The 14,152-nt window shown below is 43.9% G+C and overlaps 1 protein-coding gene across 1 annotated transcript in view; it reads left to right on the top strand.

Annotated features, from left to right (window-relative positions):
* MAP4K5 (mitogen-activated protein kinase kinase kinase kinase 5) overlaps positions 1-13,522 on the top strand; it is a 57,734-nt gene extending 44,212 nt beyond the window's left edge. Inside the window, exons 17-30 of the mRNA XM_041458512.1 lie at positions 409-619; positions 1,122-1,219; positions 1,322-1,444; positions 2,104-2,164; positions 3,090-3,092; positions 3,184-3,298; positions 3,431-3,489; positions 4,840-4,943; positions 6,127-6,304; positions 7,407-7,475; positions 7,888-7,980; positions 8,538-8,608; positions 8,985-9,040; positions 10,446-13,522. Of these exons, the coding sequence (XP_041314446.1) occupies positions 409-619; positions 1,122-1,219; positions 1,322-1,444; positions 2,104-2,164; positions 3,090-3,092; positions 3,184-3,298; positions 3,431-3,489; positions 4,840-4,943; positions 6,127-6,304; positions 7,407-7,475; positions 7,888-7,980; positions 8,538-8,608; positions 8,985-9,040; positions 10,446-10,533 (1,329 nt within the window). The 3' untranslated portion in view covers positions 10,534-13,522. The remainder of the gene's footprint in view (positions 1-408; positions 620-1,121; positions 1,220-1,321; positions 1,445-2,103; positions 2,165-3,089; positions 3,093-3,183; positions 3,299-3,430; positions 3,490-4,839; positions 4,944-6,126; positions 6,305-7,406; positions 7,476-7,887; positions 7,981-8,537; positions 8,609-8,984; positions 9,041-10,445) is intronic.
* Positions 13,523-14,152: the final 630 nt, after the last annotated feature.

The following is a 14,152-nucleotide window of genomic DNA, read 5'->3' on the forward strand; positions in this document are numbered from 1 at the left end:
GCTCCTGGCCCTGCCCAGACCCCCAACAATCCCAGCCTGGGATCCCTGGCAGCTCCTGGAGCTCTGGCAGCCTCGGGGCTGTGCCCATTCCTGGGGAGCCTGGGCAGTGCCAGCCCCCTCTGGGGGAAGAGCCTTTCGTGAAATCCAACCCAAACCTGCCCAGGAAAAGCTCCAGCTACAACCCAAAGCTCCCCTGGCACAGCTCCAGCCATTCCCTGGGTCCTGTCCCTGCTCACCAGGGAGCTTTTCATCTTTCTTACATTGTGGTGCCCAATATCACACACACATTTCAAAGGCTGATACATTTTTATGTAGCAGCAGTCTGACTGAAATTAAACTTGTCTGAGGTTTGTTCTTCCCAGGTGCCATTCCCAGTTCCTCACACTTCCCCCCTTTGGTTCCTTGCAGCCAAGGATGAACAGTTACCCCGAGGAGAACCTCCCTGATGACAGCAGATGCCAGACAATAAAACACTTCCCAGAGTCCCAGAGCAGAGCCCCAGCAGCCCACAGGAGACAGAGCATCCCAGTTTGTGGGCCCCAGGCAGATTCCTGCCCCATGGGGATGACCAGCAGCATCAGCAGCCCTGGACTGCTCACAGCCAGATACAGCGACCTGGGTAAATGCCTCACCTGTCCCAAAGCTGCCTGGCACCTTGGAAAAGGAATTGTTTCCAGAGCCAGCTGTTCCCAGTAGATAATATTTTAAAACAAGCTGGTCACAAGGTGAAGTTTTCCTTTTTCCATGTGTGGTTCTTATTAGAGCCATGGTGGGAATGTTCTTCCCAAAACAAGGACACTCAGCCAGTCAGTGCCATGACTGTGTTGCCTGCAGGAACAGGAGAAAAACAATGAATGTGTGGGGAGGACCTTGCCACAGGAGAAAAACAATGAATGTGTGGGCAGGACCTTGCCACAGCTTTACTCTCAGTGGGATTTGTCCCAGGGACTGTTTGAATAATGGGAAGTGTGCAACTCAGTGCTGGGAAGGGTTCAGCTCCCTGAGATGTGGCTGTGCAATGTCAGATCTCACTCTTCCACTCCAGCTCAGCACAGGGGAGAAGAGATTTTCTATTTCACTGTGTGAAATAAGATGCAAACCTTGTCTGGGCTCCTTTTCAGGCAATGGGAATGGGATGCTGAAACACATCGAGGAGAATGCAGAAGGACCTGGACAAATCCCTCAGCTGCCACGGAAAAAGGAGAAGAGAGATTTCCCTGTAGGTGTTGGGACTCTGGGGCTGCTCTCACTGTCATGTCCTCGAGCTGATCAGTGCACAGGAGGGGTTTTACGATCTTTCTTTCTTTCTTTCTTCCCACAGAAACCAGCAATCAATGGTTTGCCTCCGACTCCGAAGGTGCTGGTAAGAAATCCACGTGCACTGGGGGATATGGAAACCTCTCTGGTGTGGAATAAGGCACCAGCTCACTTGGGGGACTTTTCTGCATCTCACAGCCAGCTGCTTTTCCAGTGCTGAATCCATAATACTTGTTTCCATTGTTTAAAACCTTCCTGTCACTGTTCAGTCTGGATGTGAAGGTTGGAGGCTTCCCTGGCTCCCTGAGTTGTGATCTCCTGTGGCAGTCCCTGCTTTGGCAGAGAAATAAATGGGAAAAGGTTGTGGTGATGACAGGGTTTTTGCCTGTTCTCCCTTCATGTGCCATTTTATAAGCACTCAATATTCATGTGTTTTTTATATTCAATAAATAATAGTCAATATTCAGATAATACAGAATAATTCAGATTGGAAAAGTTCTGAGATCCCTGAGTCAAACCATTCTTCCAGCACTGCCAAGGCCACCACTGAGCCATGTCCCCAGGTGGCACATGGGACAAAGTGTTCTCCAATCATGGAATGGTTTGGGATGGAAGGGACTTAAATCCCATCCAGTGCCACCCCTGCCATGGCAGGGACACCTTCCACTATCCCAGGCTGCTCCAAGCCTGTCCAGCCTGGGCTTGGACACTTATTCCAATATTCCATAGTCTGTCTGTGCAGGGCTAAGTAAGGGTCCAAAGCAGGGAATAAACAGGAAGGTGGGATTTTCACAGTTAAAAATTCCTGTAGGTTTCTATTAATGGAATTCTTTTCTTTTTTCCCAGTTATTTCCTCGAAAGTGCACCTGGCTGTACGTTATCAACAACACCTTAATGTCCCTGTCAGGTGAGTGTCAAGGCAGGGAAATGATTACAGCCATAAATAAACAGGAACATTTGCATCATGGTTGGATGCAGTGTATGGGCTCAGTCTGGAGAGGAGAAGGCTCCAGGGAGAGCTCAGAGCCCTAGGCAGGGCCTGGAGGGGCTCCAGGAGAGCTGGAGAGGGACTGGGGACAAGGCATGGAGGGACAGGACACAGGGAATGGCTCCCACTGCCAGAGGGCAGGGATGGATGGGAGATTGGGAATTGGGAATTGCTGGCTGGGCTGGAATTGCCAGAGCAGCTGTGGCTGCCCCTGGATCCCTGGCAGTGCCCAAGGCCAGGTTGGACACTGGGGCTGGAGCAGCCTGGGACAGTGGGAGGGGTCCCTGCCATGGCAGGGGTGGCACTGGGTGGGCTTTAAAGTCCCTTCCAACCCAGACTGTGGGATTCTGTGGTCCTAAAACAAAACCTGTGTCCCTTTGAAGGAGAATGAGGTGGCTTTCAAGTACTGCTGATCCAGCAGTTTTCCTGATTTCTGATTCCTGGGCAGTCAGTTGTCCTGGAATAGAACATTCCAGACAGGAATGAGGCACTGTGCCATGGAGGCTGATGGTGGGACTGTACCTTTAAAAATGCAGGATTTATATAACACTTGTCTTGGTTTATCAATAAGAAAATATCTTAAATATTTAAAAATATAATTTATAATATAAATATATTCTTTATTTGCTATATTATTATATACTATATACTATTACATACTATACACTATATATTCTTTATTTACTATAATTTATTGTATTTTTGTAATTACAGCCTTTAAAAATGTTTGCATAAAACTAACTGTAATTAAATGAGCTCTGATCTTCTCTATATTCATTATTGTTTTTATCTTGGTTTGTTTTTCTTCATATCTGGACTTGACCTACCTGACACCTGTTTGTAGAAGGTAATTTGTTCCATACTTGCATTTTCCTGAACATTGCAGTTCTGTGCTGGAGGAGTGTCTGAGATGTCAACTGTGCTTTTCTCTCTTGCAGGGAAAACATTCCAGCTCTACTCCCATAATTTAATAGCACTGTTTGAACAAGCCAAAAAAACAGGATTAGCTGCTCATATTCAAACCCACAGATTTCCTGACAAAATATTACCAAGGTACAAACCTTTCACTTATAGACAATTATGAATAAGTGAAAATAGCCATAAATTGTGTTGGTGCTGTTGAGTTGGTGTGTGAAGGGCCCTGACATCTGTTATTGATGCATTTTTTGGTGATTATTATTCCAGGAAATTTGCCTTAACGACCAAGATCCCTGACACAAAAGGATGCCACAAATGCTGTATAGGTGAGCAGACAAATCCAGCTTTGCCATTTGTTCCCCTGCCCTTTGTGCCTGCACATGGCATGTCTGAAACTCATTTTCTTTTTAATAAACTTAAGAGTTCTTTGTTCAGAAAAAAGGCTGAGGGAATTGGGGTGGTTCAGCCTGGAGATGTTCCAGAATGACCTAATTGGGGCATTTCAGTGCCTGGAGGAGCTACAGGAAAGATGGAGAGAAACTATTGATAAGAGAGGGAGTGCCAGGCCAAGGGGAATGGCTTCCCACTGCCAGAGGGCAGGCATGGATGGGATATTGGGATTAAATCCTGCCCAGACCCCTGGCACACCCACAAACAGCATTTCTGCTTTGTCACCTTGGCTCGAGGTGTGACCCAGGTCCAACTTTTAGTGAGGAAAACTTGAATATTTTCCACCAAGAAAGGATCAGTAGGAATAAAAATTCAGGCAGCCTGGGGAGGGCAGAGCCATAAGTGCAGTTTGAAGGGCACAGAAAGAGTTAAAGCTTGAGAAGTTGTGGATTTGTGCTTTCCTTTCCCTGGTGCTGTGTGAAATCAGAATCCTGGAATTATCAAGGCTGCAAAAGCCCTTTGAGATCTTCCATCCATTGCCCCAGCCCAGCACTAACCCACATCCCCAAGTGCCACATCTGCAGATTGCACCTTCCCACCCCTAAAATAGAAATATTAATATTGTAAATAGAAATATAAAATATATTATAAAATGTTTTACATATAGTATATTTTAAAATATAAATATTATAAATATATATATTGATATAAAGCTGCACGCTTGGAGATCCTGTTGAGCTCATCTAAAATGCCCACAACAGCCACATTTACAAATAATTCCTGAAATCAGGCTGCTCCTGTGTCCAGCTGAGCTTAAAAAACCACCCCCAAACCCTGTCTCTTGTATTCCATGAGCTGTCAGAGTTCGCCAGGAGTTTGCCACCTTCCCTGCCTGGGAATTCATTCCAGTGCCAGCCTGAGCCCACAGCCCCAGGGAGGGGCACTGCAGCTTTTCTGCCCACTCACCCTCTGAACTGGGACTCCAGGAATGCAACTGGTTGTTAATTAAAGCTGTAATTGAATTCATCTGCAATGTGGCACAGTGGTAATCGCTGTGGATGTTGGAATGGGAAGGCAGAAGGCAGCAAGTGGGAAGCTGATGGAACAAGATGGGCTTTAAGGTCCCTTCCGTGCCTAATCCTGCCATGATAGGATTTTATAATGCTGCTTCTTAACTCGTTTGTAAAGAGAGCTGTAGGGTTGGTTTTTGGGGTTTTTTTTTTTTTCAAGTATGACTTGACTTGGCTTTAAAGTGACTGTTTTCTGGTTTTTTTTATTGTATGTAGTACGAAATCCCTACACAGGCCACAAGTACCTGTGTGGTGCACTGCAGTCTGGAATTGTTCTGCTCCAGTGGTATGAGCCAATGCAGAAATTCATGTTAATAAAGGTAAGCATTTCCTTTTGGCTGAGTTGAAGAATTATGCAGCTGTTGGAATAACCTTTGCAGAGTTTGGGGTGGAAATACACCCCGGTCTGGTGCCATTTGTGGGTTGTGAGCGCTTGAAAAAAAGTGCTCACTTTCGAAAAAAATAATGGCTGGACACATTTTGACTCAGAAAATCTTGTGACTGAGGTGATTTAAGTAGCAGAAAAGTCATTTCAGTGCTGGATTGAGCCCTGCACTCGCAGCAATGCACCACAATCCACCTCTGCCCAGCTTCAAAAGCAGTGAAAATTCTGTATATTAATACAATATACAATTTATAGATATACAGTAATACACAGTAATACAGTAATATATAATACACAATAGATACAAAATTTCTACTCTGTATACAGAGTAAATATACTATTTATAAATATACAGTAATACACAGTAATACAGTAATATACAATAAAAATAATACAGTAATATACAATATTTATAAATATACACTGCATTTTAAAATATATAATATAAATATAAATATATTTTCTATTTTCTATATTTTATTAATATACATTATATGCATATATAATGTATAATATATAAAATATATATTATATATAACACATTGATTAAATATATTTTATTAAGTAGATTTATTGTATATTTTATTAATATATAGTTACTACAAATATTATTTTATTAACAATATATATGATAAAATATAAATAAATTTAGATTACATATAATATATAATATACATACATACATATACATATAAATATATACATATTATATATACACTATAATTAAAACATTAAATACATTTTGTTAAATATATTTATTATGCATTTTATTAATATAAATATACTTAATATAATGATATTAGTAGAAACATACTGTGTGTATTTTACTCTGTGCGTGTTGCTGCAGAGTGATATCAAGGTAAAAGCAAACTCAGCTGCTGTTTTTTCAAGGGAGATACAGGCTAGAATTAAGGAGGAAGCTTTTCACAGCAAGAGTGGTGAAATCCTGGAGTCATCTGCCCAGGGAGGTGGTGGAGTCCCCATCCCTGGACGTGTTTAAAAAAGACTGGCTGTGGCACTGGGTGCCATGACCTAGCTGAGGTGTTAGAACATGGGTTCTCATGATCTTACAGGTCCCTTCCAGCCTAGAAATTCTGTGCTTGTGTTTTCTGTGGCAGCACTTTGACTTCCCCCTGCCCAGCCCGCTGCACGTGTTCGAGATGCTGGTGATCCCCGAGCAGGAGTACCCCATGGTGTGCGTGGCCATCTCCAGGGGCTGCGAGCCCAGCCAGGTGGTGCACTTCGAGACAATCAACCTGAACTCGGCCTCCTCCTGGTTCACCGAGATCGGGGCAGGTGAGGCTCCCTCCTCCAGCTCTGCTGGGGGCTGGGAGTGCTGGGAATCCCTTCCTTGCAGTGCTTTGGAAAGACTTGGGATTGGCAGCTTCTCTGCCTGAAGCTGATCCCACATGGAGAGGGACTGGGGACACAGGGAATGGCTCCCACTGCCAGAGGGCAGGGATGGATGGGAGGTTGGGAATTGGGAATTGCTGGCTGGGCTGGAATTGCCAGAGCAGCTGTGGCTGCCCCTGGATCCCTGGCAGTGCCCAAGGCCAGGTTGGACACTGGGACACCCTGGGACAGTGGGAGGTGTCCCTGCCATGGCAGGGACACTGGGTGGGATTCAAAAAGGTAATTTCCAATCCCAATTATTCTGTGATTCCCTGATTCTCTGTTGTGCTGACCTGCCCCACATCAGTAGAAGCTATCCTTACAAAAAACCTTTTATTTTCTAAATTCCCTTAAACATCAGTCAGACCCTGCTGGTTGGGTTCTCCTTTGTGGTTCCATGCTCTTTCCTGGGATCCTGCTCTTTGCCCTCCTTTCCTGCATAAGAGCTCCCAGAAATGGATTCTTGTCCATCCTCCAGCCCTTGGGGGAGGGTTGTTATCTTCAGCTGGCTCTTAAAAAGCAAAAATTTGGGTTATTTTTAAGACCTGGTTGATATTTTGCAGCTGCTTTTCTCCTTTGCCTTTGTTGGATGTACATTTTTGCCTTTAAATATTGCTTTTTAGCAGCTGTAAGAACAACTTCATTAATAAAAACTAGGGAAAAAAAAACTCTTAAACTGTTTATTATCATCACAAAAATCTTTCCAGATGTGGATTTATGGGAAAAGAGTGGGTTTTTAGGAATTAAAAGTCCTTTTGTTTGTTGTGGGGAGGAAGCTGTGCTGAACCATAGCATAAAATGTGTTTTTACCAGTAAAAGTTGTGTTTTCCTAGTAAATACCTTCTTTGAACAGGGAGGTTTGTGCTTCTCCCAGAACATTCTGGGATCTTACAGCCTTTAAAAATCAGAGTAAACAAAAAAAAATATCAGAGTGACAAGAGCTTGTGGGGGGAGCAGAGCCTCTTGATGTGACACAAAATATAAAATAATCTGTTTTTTTCCCCAGGCAATCAGCAGTTGGATGCCATTCACGTGACACAGCTGGAGAGAGACACTGTCCTGGTCTGCCTGGACAGTGAGTAACACAAAAATCTCTTGGATAACTCACCACACCTCGTGCAAAACTTGGGTTGCCACACTTGTTGATTTGAACTTCACCACGAGTTTGGTTTTTTTCTCCTAACATTATTAATTTGTGTTGTAATATTTCCAAAAAGAAAATTTGGCTAAGTGGGATTTCATTCTGGCTTTTGTAATTCCACTTTCCCTCTTGATGTGTGCATCACTCTGTCAGTGTAAAACCACCCCAAGGGGTACAAAGTTTTCTGTATTTATTTTGAGAGAAAGATGCTCTTGGGTTCATTTTAGCAAATGCTGTAGCTGTTAAATTTGGGTATTTCTTTGTGCCTAAAAGATGAAATTTGTATTTTACATTTAAATCCTTTTCAGCAGTGGGTTTTAATGCTGATTTTTCTCTTTCTCTTGAGAATATGTGAAAATAGTGAATTTACAAGGGAAATTGAAGTCAAGCAAGAAATTGGCTTCTGAGCTGAGCTTTGATTTCTGCATCGAGTCAGTGGGTGAGTGATTTGCTGCTCTGCTGTCCCTCAGGGGTTTAAGAACTCACTGTTGAAAGCCTGACTCGTTTCTGGTCTTTTCCATAGCAATGAGAACAAAATCTGGGCAGGAAAAAGTGGTTTAGTAATACATAAATCTGTGTTAGCCTTCTAAAAGTTAAGATTTTATTTCAAGTAATAGCACATCCATTTTTTAATAGGGAATAATATTTGAATCAAATTCTCAAGCTGCAGTCTTTAGACAAGCACAAGAGTTTTTTTAAGACTTGAATTGTAGCTGTCAAACAAGAATTGCTGCTGTAATAAACTCTCAGAATCACAGAATTAAATCACTCAGAGCTGGCAGCTCTGTGCTCTCTCCATCCCTGAATGGAAAACTCCCATTTTCCATCATTCATCTGTTTTGAAGTAACTGTAATAATTCAGGTGATGTGTCATTTCCAGCAGCCCACGGTGCTTTGCTTGGCACTGTTTGTTTTTACACTTCCTGAGGGGTTCTCCAGAGGCACTGGGAAAACAAGGATGCAGGGAATGGGGTGTGATGTGTCCCTCCTTTGCAGTGTGCCTTCAGGACAGCGTGCTGGCCTTCTGGAAACATGGCATGCAGGGCAAGAGCTTCAAGTCAGATGAAGTAAGTGATCTCCAGCATCTCCAGTTTAATTCCTCCTGTTCCTTATTTACCACTGGATCTTTTGGCTTCTCTCTCTGATGCCTTGTGCAGGCTGCCCTAGAGCAGAGGCTGGATGGAGCTAAAGAACAAAGCAGGGATTGATTGCAAGGATCTCCTCCACTAAAGCAGCACAGAACCTGAAAATAGAAAAGCTCAAACCTGAGGCATCATGTCTGCTTCCCAAGTGAGAATGCTCACATTCCACAATGCTTAACATCAATTTATCCATTTCAGTCCTGTTCTTTGCATTAAATTGCATTTGAATGTTTCTTTCCTTCCAACTCAGACCAATAAATTTCCTTTTGCTGCTGAAATGAATATCTGCATTTTTCTGCAGGTGACCCAGGAGATATCTGATGAAACCAGGGTTTTCCGCCTGCTGGGCTCAGACAGGTAATCCCCCTGCAGAAACAGAAACCTTTTGTTTTATTTAAACCAGCTTTTCTAGTTCCCAGCTGGGCCTGGCTTCCAGCCCAGCTCTGTCTGTGGGCACCAAGTGTCAGGGAGGGAGGAGAGATGCTCTGGGCTTGCAGGGTGCCCAGTGCACTTGTGGAAAAGCCTGCTCCTGGTTTTGGATTGTCCTGGTGAGCTGGGAATTACCTTGGCAGCAGCCAGTTAAAAACAACCCTGGCTGGTCTGGAAATAGCAAACCAGAACTCACTCAGGTTTTAGTCTCAGTGATCCAAATCCACACATTTTCCATAAGATCCAGCTGGTCCCTTCCATCTGCACAGGTGGAGAGAGGTGCAGCTGTCCCCAGGTTTGCAGCCTGAGCAGAAGCTGCCCCAGGCTCCAGGCTGGACACCTTTACTTGTGGATTCTCAGCCAGCCAGGGGGATAAATGTAGGAATAGACAGGGATGAGTCCAGCAGTCACTTCAGCCACAGAATTCCACACTGGTGTGGGTTGGAAGGGACCCTAAAGCTCTTCTATTCCACTCCTGGGCAGGGCCACCTTCCACTAGCCCAGGTGGCTCAGAGCCTTGAACACCTTCAGCTCTTGAATCCCTGATCCTCCGCTCCCTCATCTGGCCTTGGAAGTGCCAAACCCTTTGGTTTGTATTTTCCATCTCTGTACAAATGGAGCAGGAGTTTTCCTGCCATTCCAGTGAGATGTGGATCACCTTTTTACCTTGAATCACTCCAGAACTGCTTGGGTGCAGAGGTGAGGATCAGGGACAGAGGCTGTTCGGAGACTTCATTTGGAAACTCTTTGAGGGAAACAAAAAGCAGAGATGAGATTAATCCTAAAAACAACAGGAACTGGTGCAGAGAAATGCTCAGCATTTGGGAGGGAGTGGGGAGCTCAAAGGCCCAACCAGCTATGGTCAAGGTCCAGCAGTGTTTAGTGTGCCAAGACAAGTGGAGAATCATTTTCCAGAGTGGCCCACAGGAACGTGATCCAGCAGGACAAAGGCAGGGATGGGGTTCAGTGATCCTTTTGAAGCCATAAGGTGATAAATATTTAGGAGGGAGGAGAATTGTTGAGGTTGCTTATCAGAAGATGTAGGAGGGATAAACATTTGGGCTGTAGATGATGGGATCATGGAATTACAGAATGGATTGGGTTGGAAGGGACCTTAAAAATCATCCAGTTCCAACCCTTCCACTATATCTTGAGTGTTTTTATCAGAAGTGATGCTGGAAAATGAGGGAACTGGTTAAAGAATGAAACACCCAAGATATTTGGGAGAACCTCTATCTCCAATCAGTAGAACCCCCTGAGTTTCCTCCTCTGGAGCTACACCCAGAGCTGTTCTTCGCCCCTAACTGTGGATCCCGTTTGTGTTTGGTTGCAGAGTGGTTGTGCTGGAGAGCAGGCCCACAGAAAACCCCACAGCTCACAGCAACCTCTACATCCTGGCTGGACATGAGAACAGCTACTGAGCAGCACCCACCCCAAACAGCAGAGGGAATTGGCCACGCTGGGACCCAGGAGCTGCAGGAAACCGGGACTTGGCCGCTTCTCGTCTGACACCCGAGCTGTCTTGGGGTTTAGGGTGGGAATCAATCCATTTTTGCAGCTGGGAACAGCTGGTTCTGTCTCTTGCCACTGTGTGGTTGGTTATGTCGAGTTTGCTTAATAAAAGCTGAGATAAAGAGCCCTTTACTCGTTAGTTCTAGGGAAACAGAGCCTTGAAACATGTTCTGCAGTAAAGGTGCCATAAACTGTTAAATATTTCCCTTCCCTTGGGTTTTCCTTTTATTCTGTAGATACAGATCTAGTGCTGGCTGTTGCCCTGTTTTATACTGAGTCTTATTCTTAATAAAACAAAGATTTGTGTAGGAAGTGAAAGTATCTGCAGAGCTTTTTGGTTTTAAATCTGCCATGGGGTATGGCTTTGTATAATAGACTATTTAATCCTTATTTATTAATCTGCTGCTAGGATGGGGTAATGTCTAACTTTTAGCAAAGGAAGGTTGCAGAGCAGCTTACTTTTTTTTTTTTTTACAATTGTATAAAGATTTGATTATTCTTTTTCCTTGTAGGGATGTAGTGCATTACTGAGGGGTGTGTTACCGTGTTGGGTGATCATGTAAAAAAAATGCAGTTTTGTACAACAAAGTATTTTGTACTGATTTTTCTGCCTGCAGAATTGCCATAAAAGGGATTTTCTTACTTCCTAGACGTAGGGTGTGTGTACACAAAGTAGAATATTGATATCAGACTTGTTGCTCCTGGGTGGCTGTGTACAATATCCACGTGTGTGTGCGTGTGCATGTGTGTGAAGTTGCCTGGCAGTGTGTATATTTTATATATATATTTATACATATATATATAAAAATGTACAAAACATATATGCTTTATTTTCATAAATTAGGGATAAGCCTTGTGACATGAAGTGGAAATTGTAGCAGGTCATCATCCTTAATGAATGAAAGTATCATGTATCCAACTGCCCACGACGTGTGGTTTATTTATGCTGTTCCAGAGGGGAGCCTGGAGCCACAGCTGAGCCTGAGCAGCATTCCAGCTGCTGTGCTTTGGGGATGGCTGCTGCCCCAGCTGTGAGTATAAATAAACATGATAAGAACCAGTATTCTGTATCCAAGCTTTGATCACTTTTTGGTCACCTGCAATTTTTTTTATCCTTTCTCTTTCTCCGTTGAAGAGTCGCATCGGTTCCTTTTGTCTTCCTCATTAATTAAAATTCTTGAGGTACCATTAAATACAGACTGACTCCAGGAGAGCATCTGGTTTTACTACCTCACATTACCCTGCTGGCTTTGATGTGAACACTCCTCGGGCAGGTGCAGAATTCCAATGCTCAGAAACGTTGGAATTGAAGGGGTTTTTAATTAAATGCCTGTTCAGCTCCTGAGATCTGCTGCCTAGGAAGGAGAGGCTGGAATTCCCAGGTCATTTGAGCAGAGCAGGAAAGGTGTGTGAGAGCTGGGAGTGGTTTGGTGCTGTGTTGGCATCGGGCTCCATGATCCATAATTGAACAGGGAGGGAATTGTCTGGGCCCACGTGATGGCTCAGGGAAGGTCCAGAGGGGAAAACAGCCCTGCACACATTCAGCATTTTAGCCACTGTCATTCAAAACTAATTCTTGCTGACTTGACATCCAAATCAAGTCAAGCTTTTCAGTTCTGACACTGTGTCAAAGCTTAAAAAGTACTAAGTGTACAGATGAAATTTATGGATCACTCCACAGAGCATGAAAAATGTGCTTTAGGGGTGGTCAGCTGGAATTGGCTCAGCAGTATTAACAGCAGGACGTGTGATTTTTTTGTCTTTTAAAGGAGTTCTCTAGTATTGAAATTACTTCTCCACAGGTAACAGTGACTGGTGATTAACCTCAAACGGTGCCTCTCCTGGTCTTTAAAACAAAAATTAAGGTGAAGTGAAGCACCAGGTGTAGATATTGTAGAGCAAACACTTCTTAATTTACCTCATTCACTACAGAAGGTAATTTCAGCTTCATCTTTGAAAACACTTAAAGGAGATCTCTAAAAGACTAGAGAAACCTGTAAATAAAATCTGGATATTTATGGGGAATAACTGGAGTAAATAACTCTTAGGTCATGACACTGTCATGCAGAAATAACGAGCTGAAAGTCTTTTTCTTTGACACGAATTGCTGATGTTTTGCTGGATCATAAAGAATAAACTTAGGAAAGTCCTCGTTTAATCAAACCCTTTTTAGCTGTTGAAGCATTTCTAATGGCATGTTGTGAAATGCTTAGTGCTGGTTTCATAGACAGTGGCATTTTTTGGCATGATCTGCAAGATGCTGTTTCCTAGTGTAAAACCTCACTTTTGTTCCGTACCACAGAGCAGATTTGTGTGTTCCAGCCAGCCTCAGTGACTCTGATCAGTATAATTTGTGTTTGACTGTTTAATTTAGTCTGGTATTGTCTGTACCTTTGTTTTTGTGGAATTTAAACCAGGCTTGAGAAAGCCTAACAGGGGGAGCTTGGGGGTGATGAAGCAAAAGCTTGCTCAGCCCCTCCTTCCTCGCTCAACATTTATCAAAATTTTAATTATTGGATGCACGAGGTCGTGTACCCGACTTGAAAGCCTTAAAACAGGCTCCCAGAGCTCTTGGAAGTACAGACAGCATGGGAAGAGCAGTCTGTGGATTAATCTCTTTGGATTTCCTAACCAAATTCCTTGCAAGTGAAAAATACAGCTGGAATTGTGCTGACATCTCTGTAAAGAAGAAAGGTACAACGCATCAGGGGAGCCACGGTGTCTCTGGATGGAAAGGACAAGACTGGGAGACTCTGAAATGTGCTTTTTTTTACCTTGTTTTGTCGTTAGGTGTAACTGAGACTCATAACTGCACTCGTTCAGTTTGTGTAACCAGGCTTTGTTCCACGGGAATTTCTGTTGCAGTTCAGTCTATGCCAAATAAACTGCTTTATTTGATCTGTGCCTGGTGGCTCGCTGGGAACAATACCTTGTCAGAGGGCTCTGGGGAGGATCCAGCCAGCTCCAGATCTTCAGGGATCTGCCAAGGTAGAGGGAAAAGGAGGCTGAAAAAATAATGTAATGAACGTGGCTTTGAAAACACAACTGCCAGTTACTGGCAGTTATATTTATAAATACACAGCAATATTCCCCCCTGCAGGAGATGGTTAGGGGGGTCAGTCTTGGCAGCTGGAATGTGAGGACTGCACATCCCTGATGAATGTGGCTTGGGAAGAAAAATAATTAGTGGATCTTTGTTCTGAGTTGGGAAGCACCTCAGGAAAGGTCTGGGGAGGGAGGAGGCATGAGATGGAGTGGGGTGCCCACACATATTCAGATCTAATATTGAAAGCAATTACCACCACAAAAGGCCACCTTGGTCAGGGGATGAGGAGAGGGATGAGGATCCACGGACCCAGGCGGGTGCACCAGGAAAGAGAACAGGATGGTAAGGGATGGAAAATTCGACCAAAGGAAGGGTCTGGCTGCTGGCAGGAGCCCATTCAGCGACAGAGACCCGAGGTACCAGTGGGAAGATGTTCCAGGGAAACCCCCAGTGCCAGAGGGAAATGCAGACCCTGTGGAAAG

This window comes from Pyrgilauda ruficollis, unplaced genomic scaffold (assembly GCF_017590135.1).
Source record: "Pyrgilauda ruficollis isolate IOZ18807 unplaced genomic scaffold, ASM1759013v1 scaffold129, whole genome shotgun sequence".
In the NCBI taxonomy this organism is placed as follows: Eukaryota; Metazoa; Chordata; class Aves; order Passeriformes; family Passeridae; genus Pyrgilauda; species Pyrgilauda ruficollis.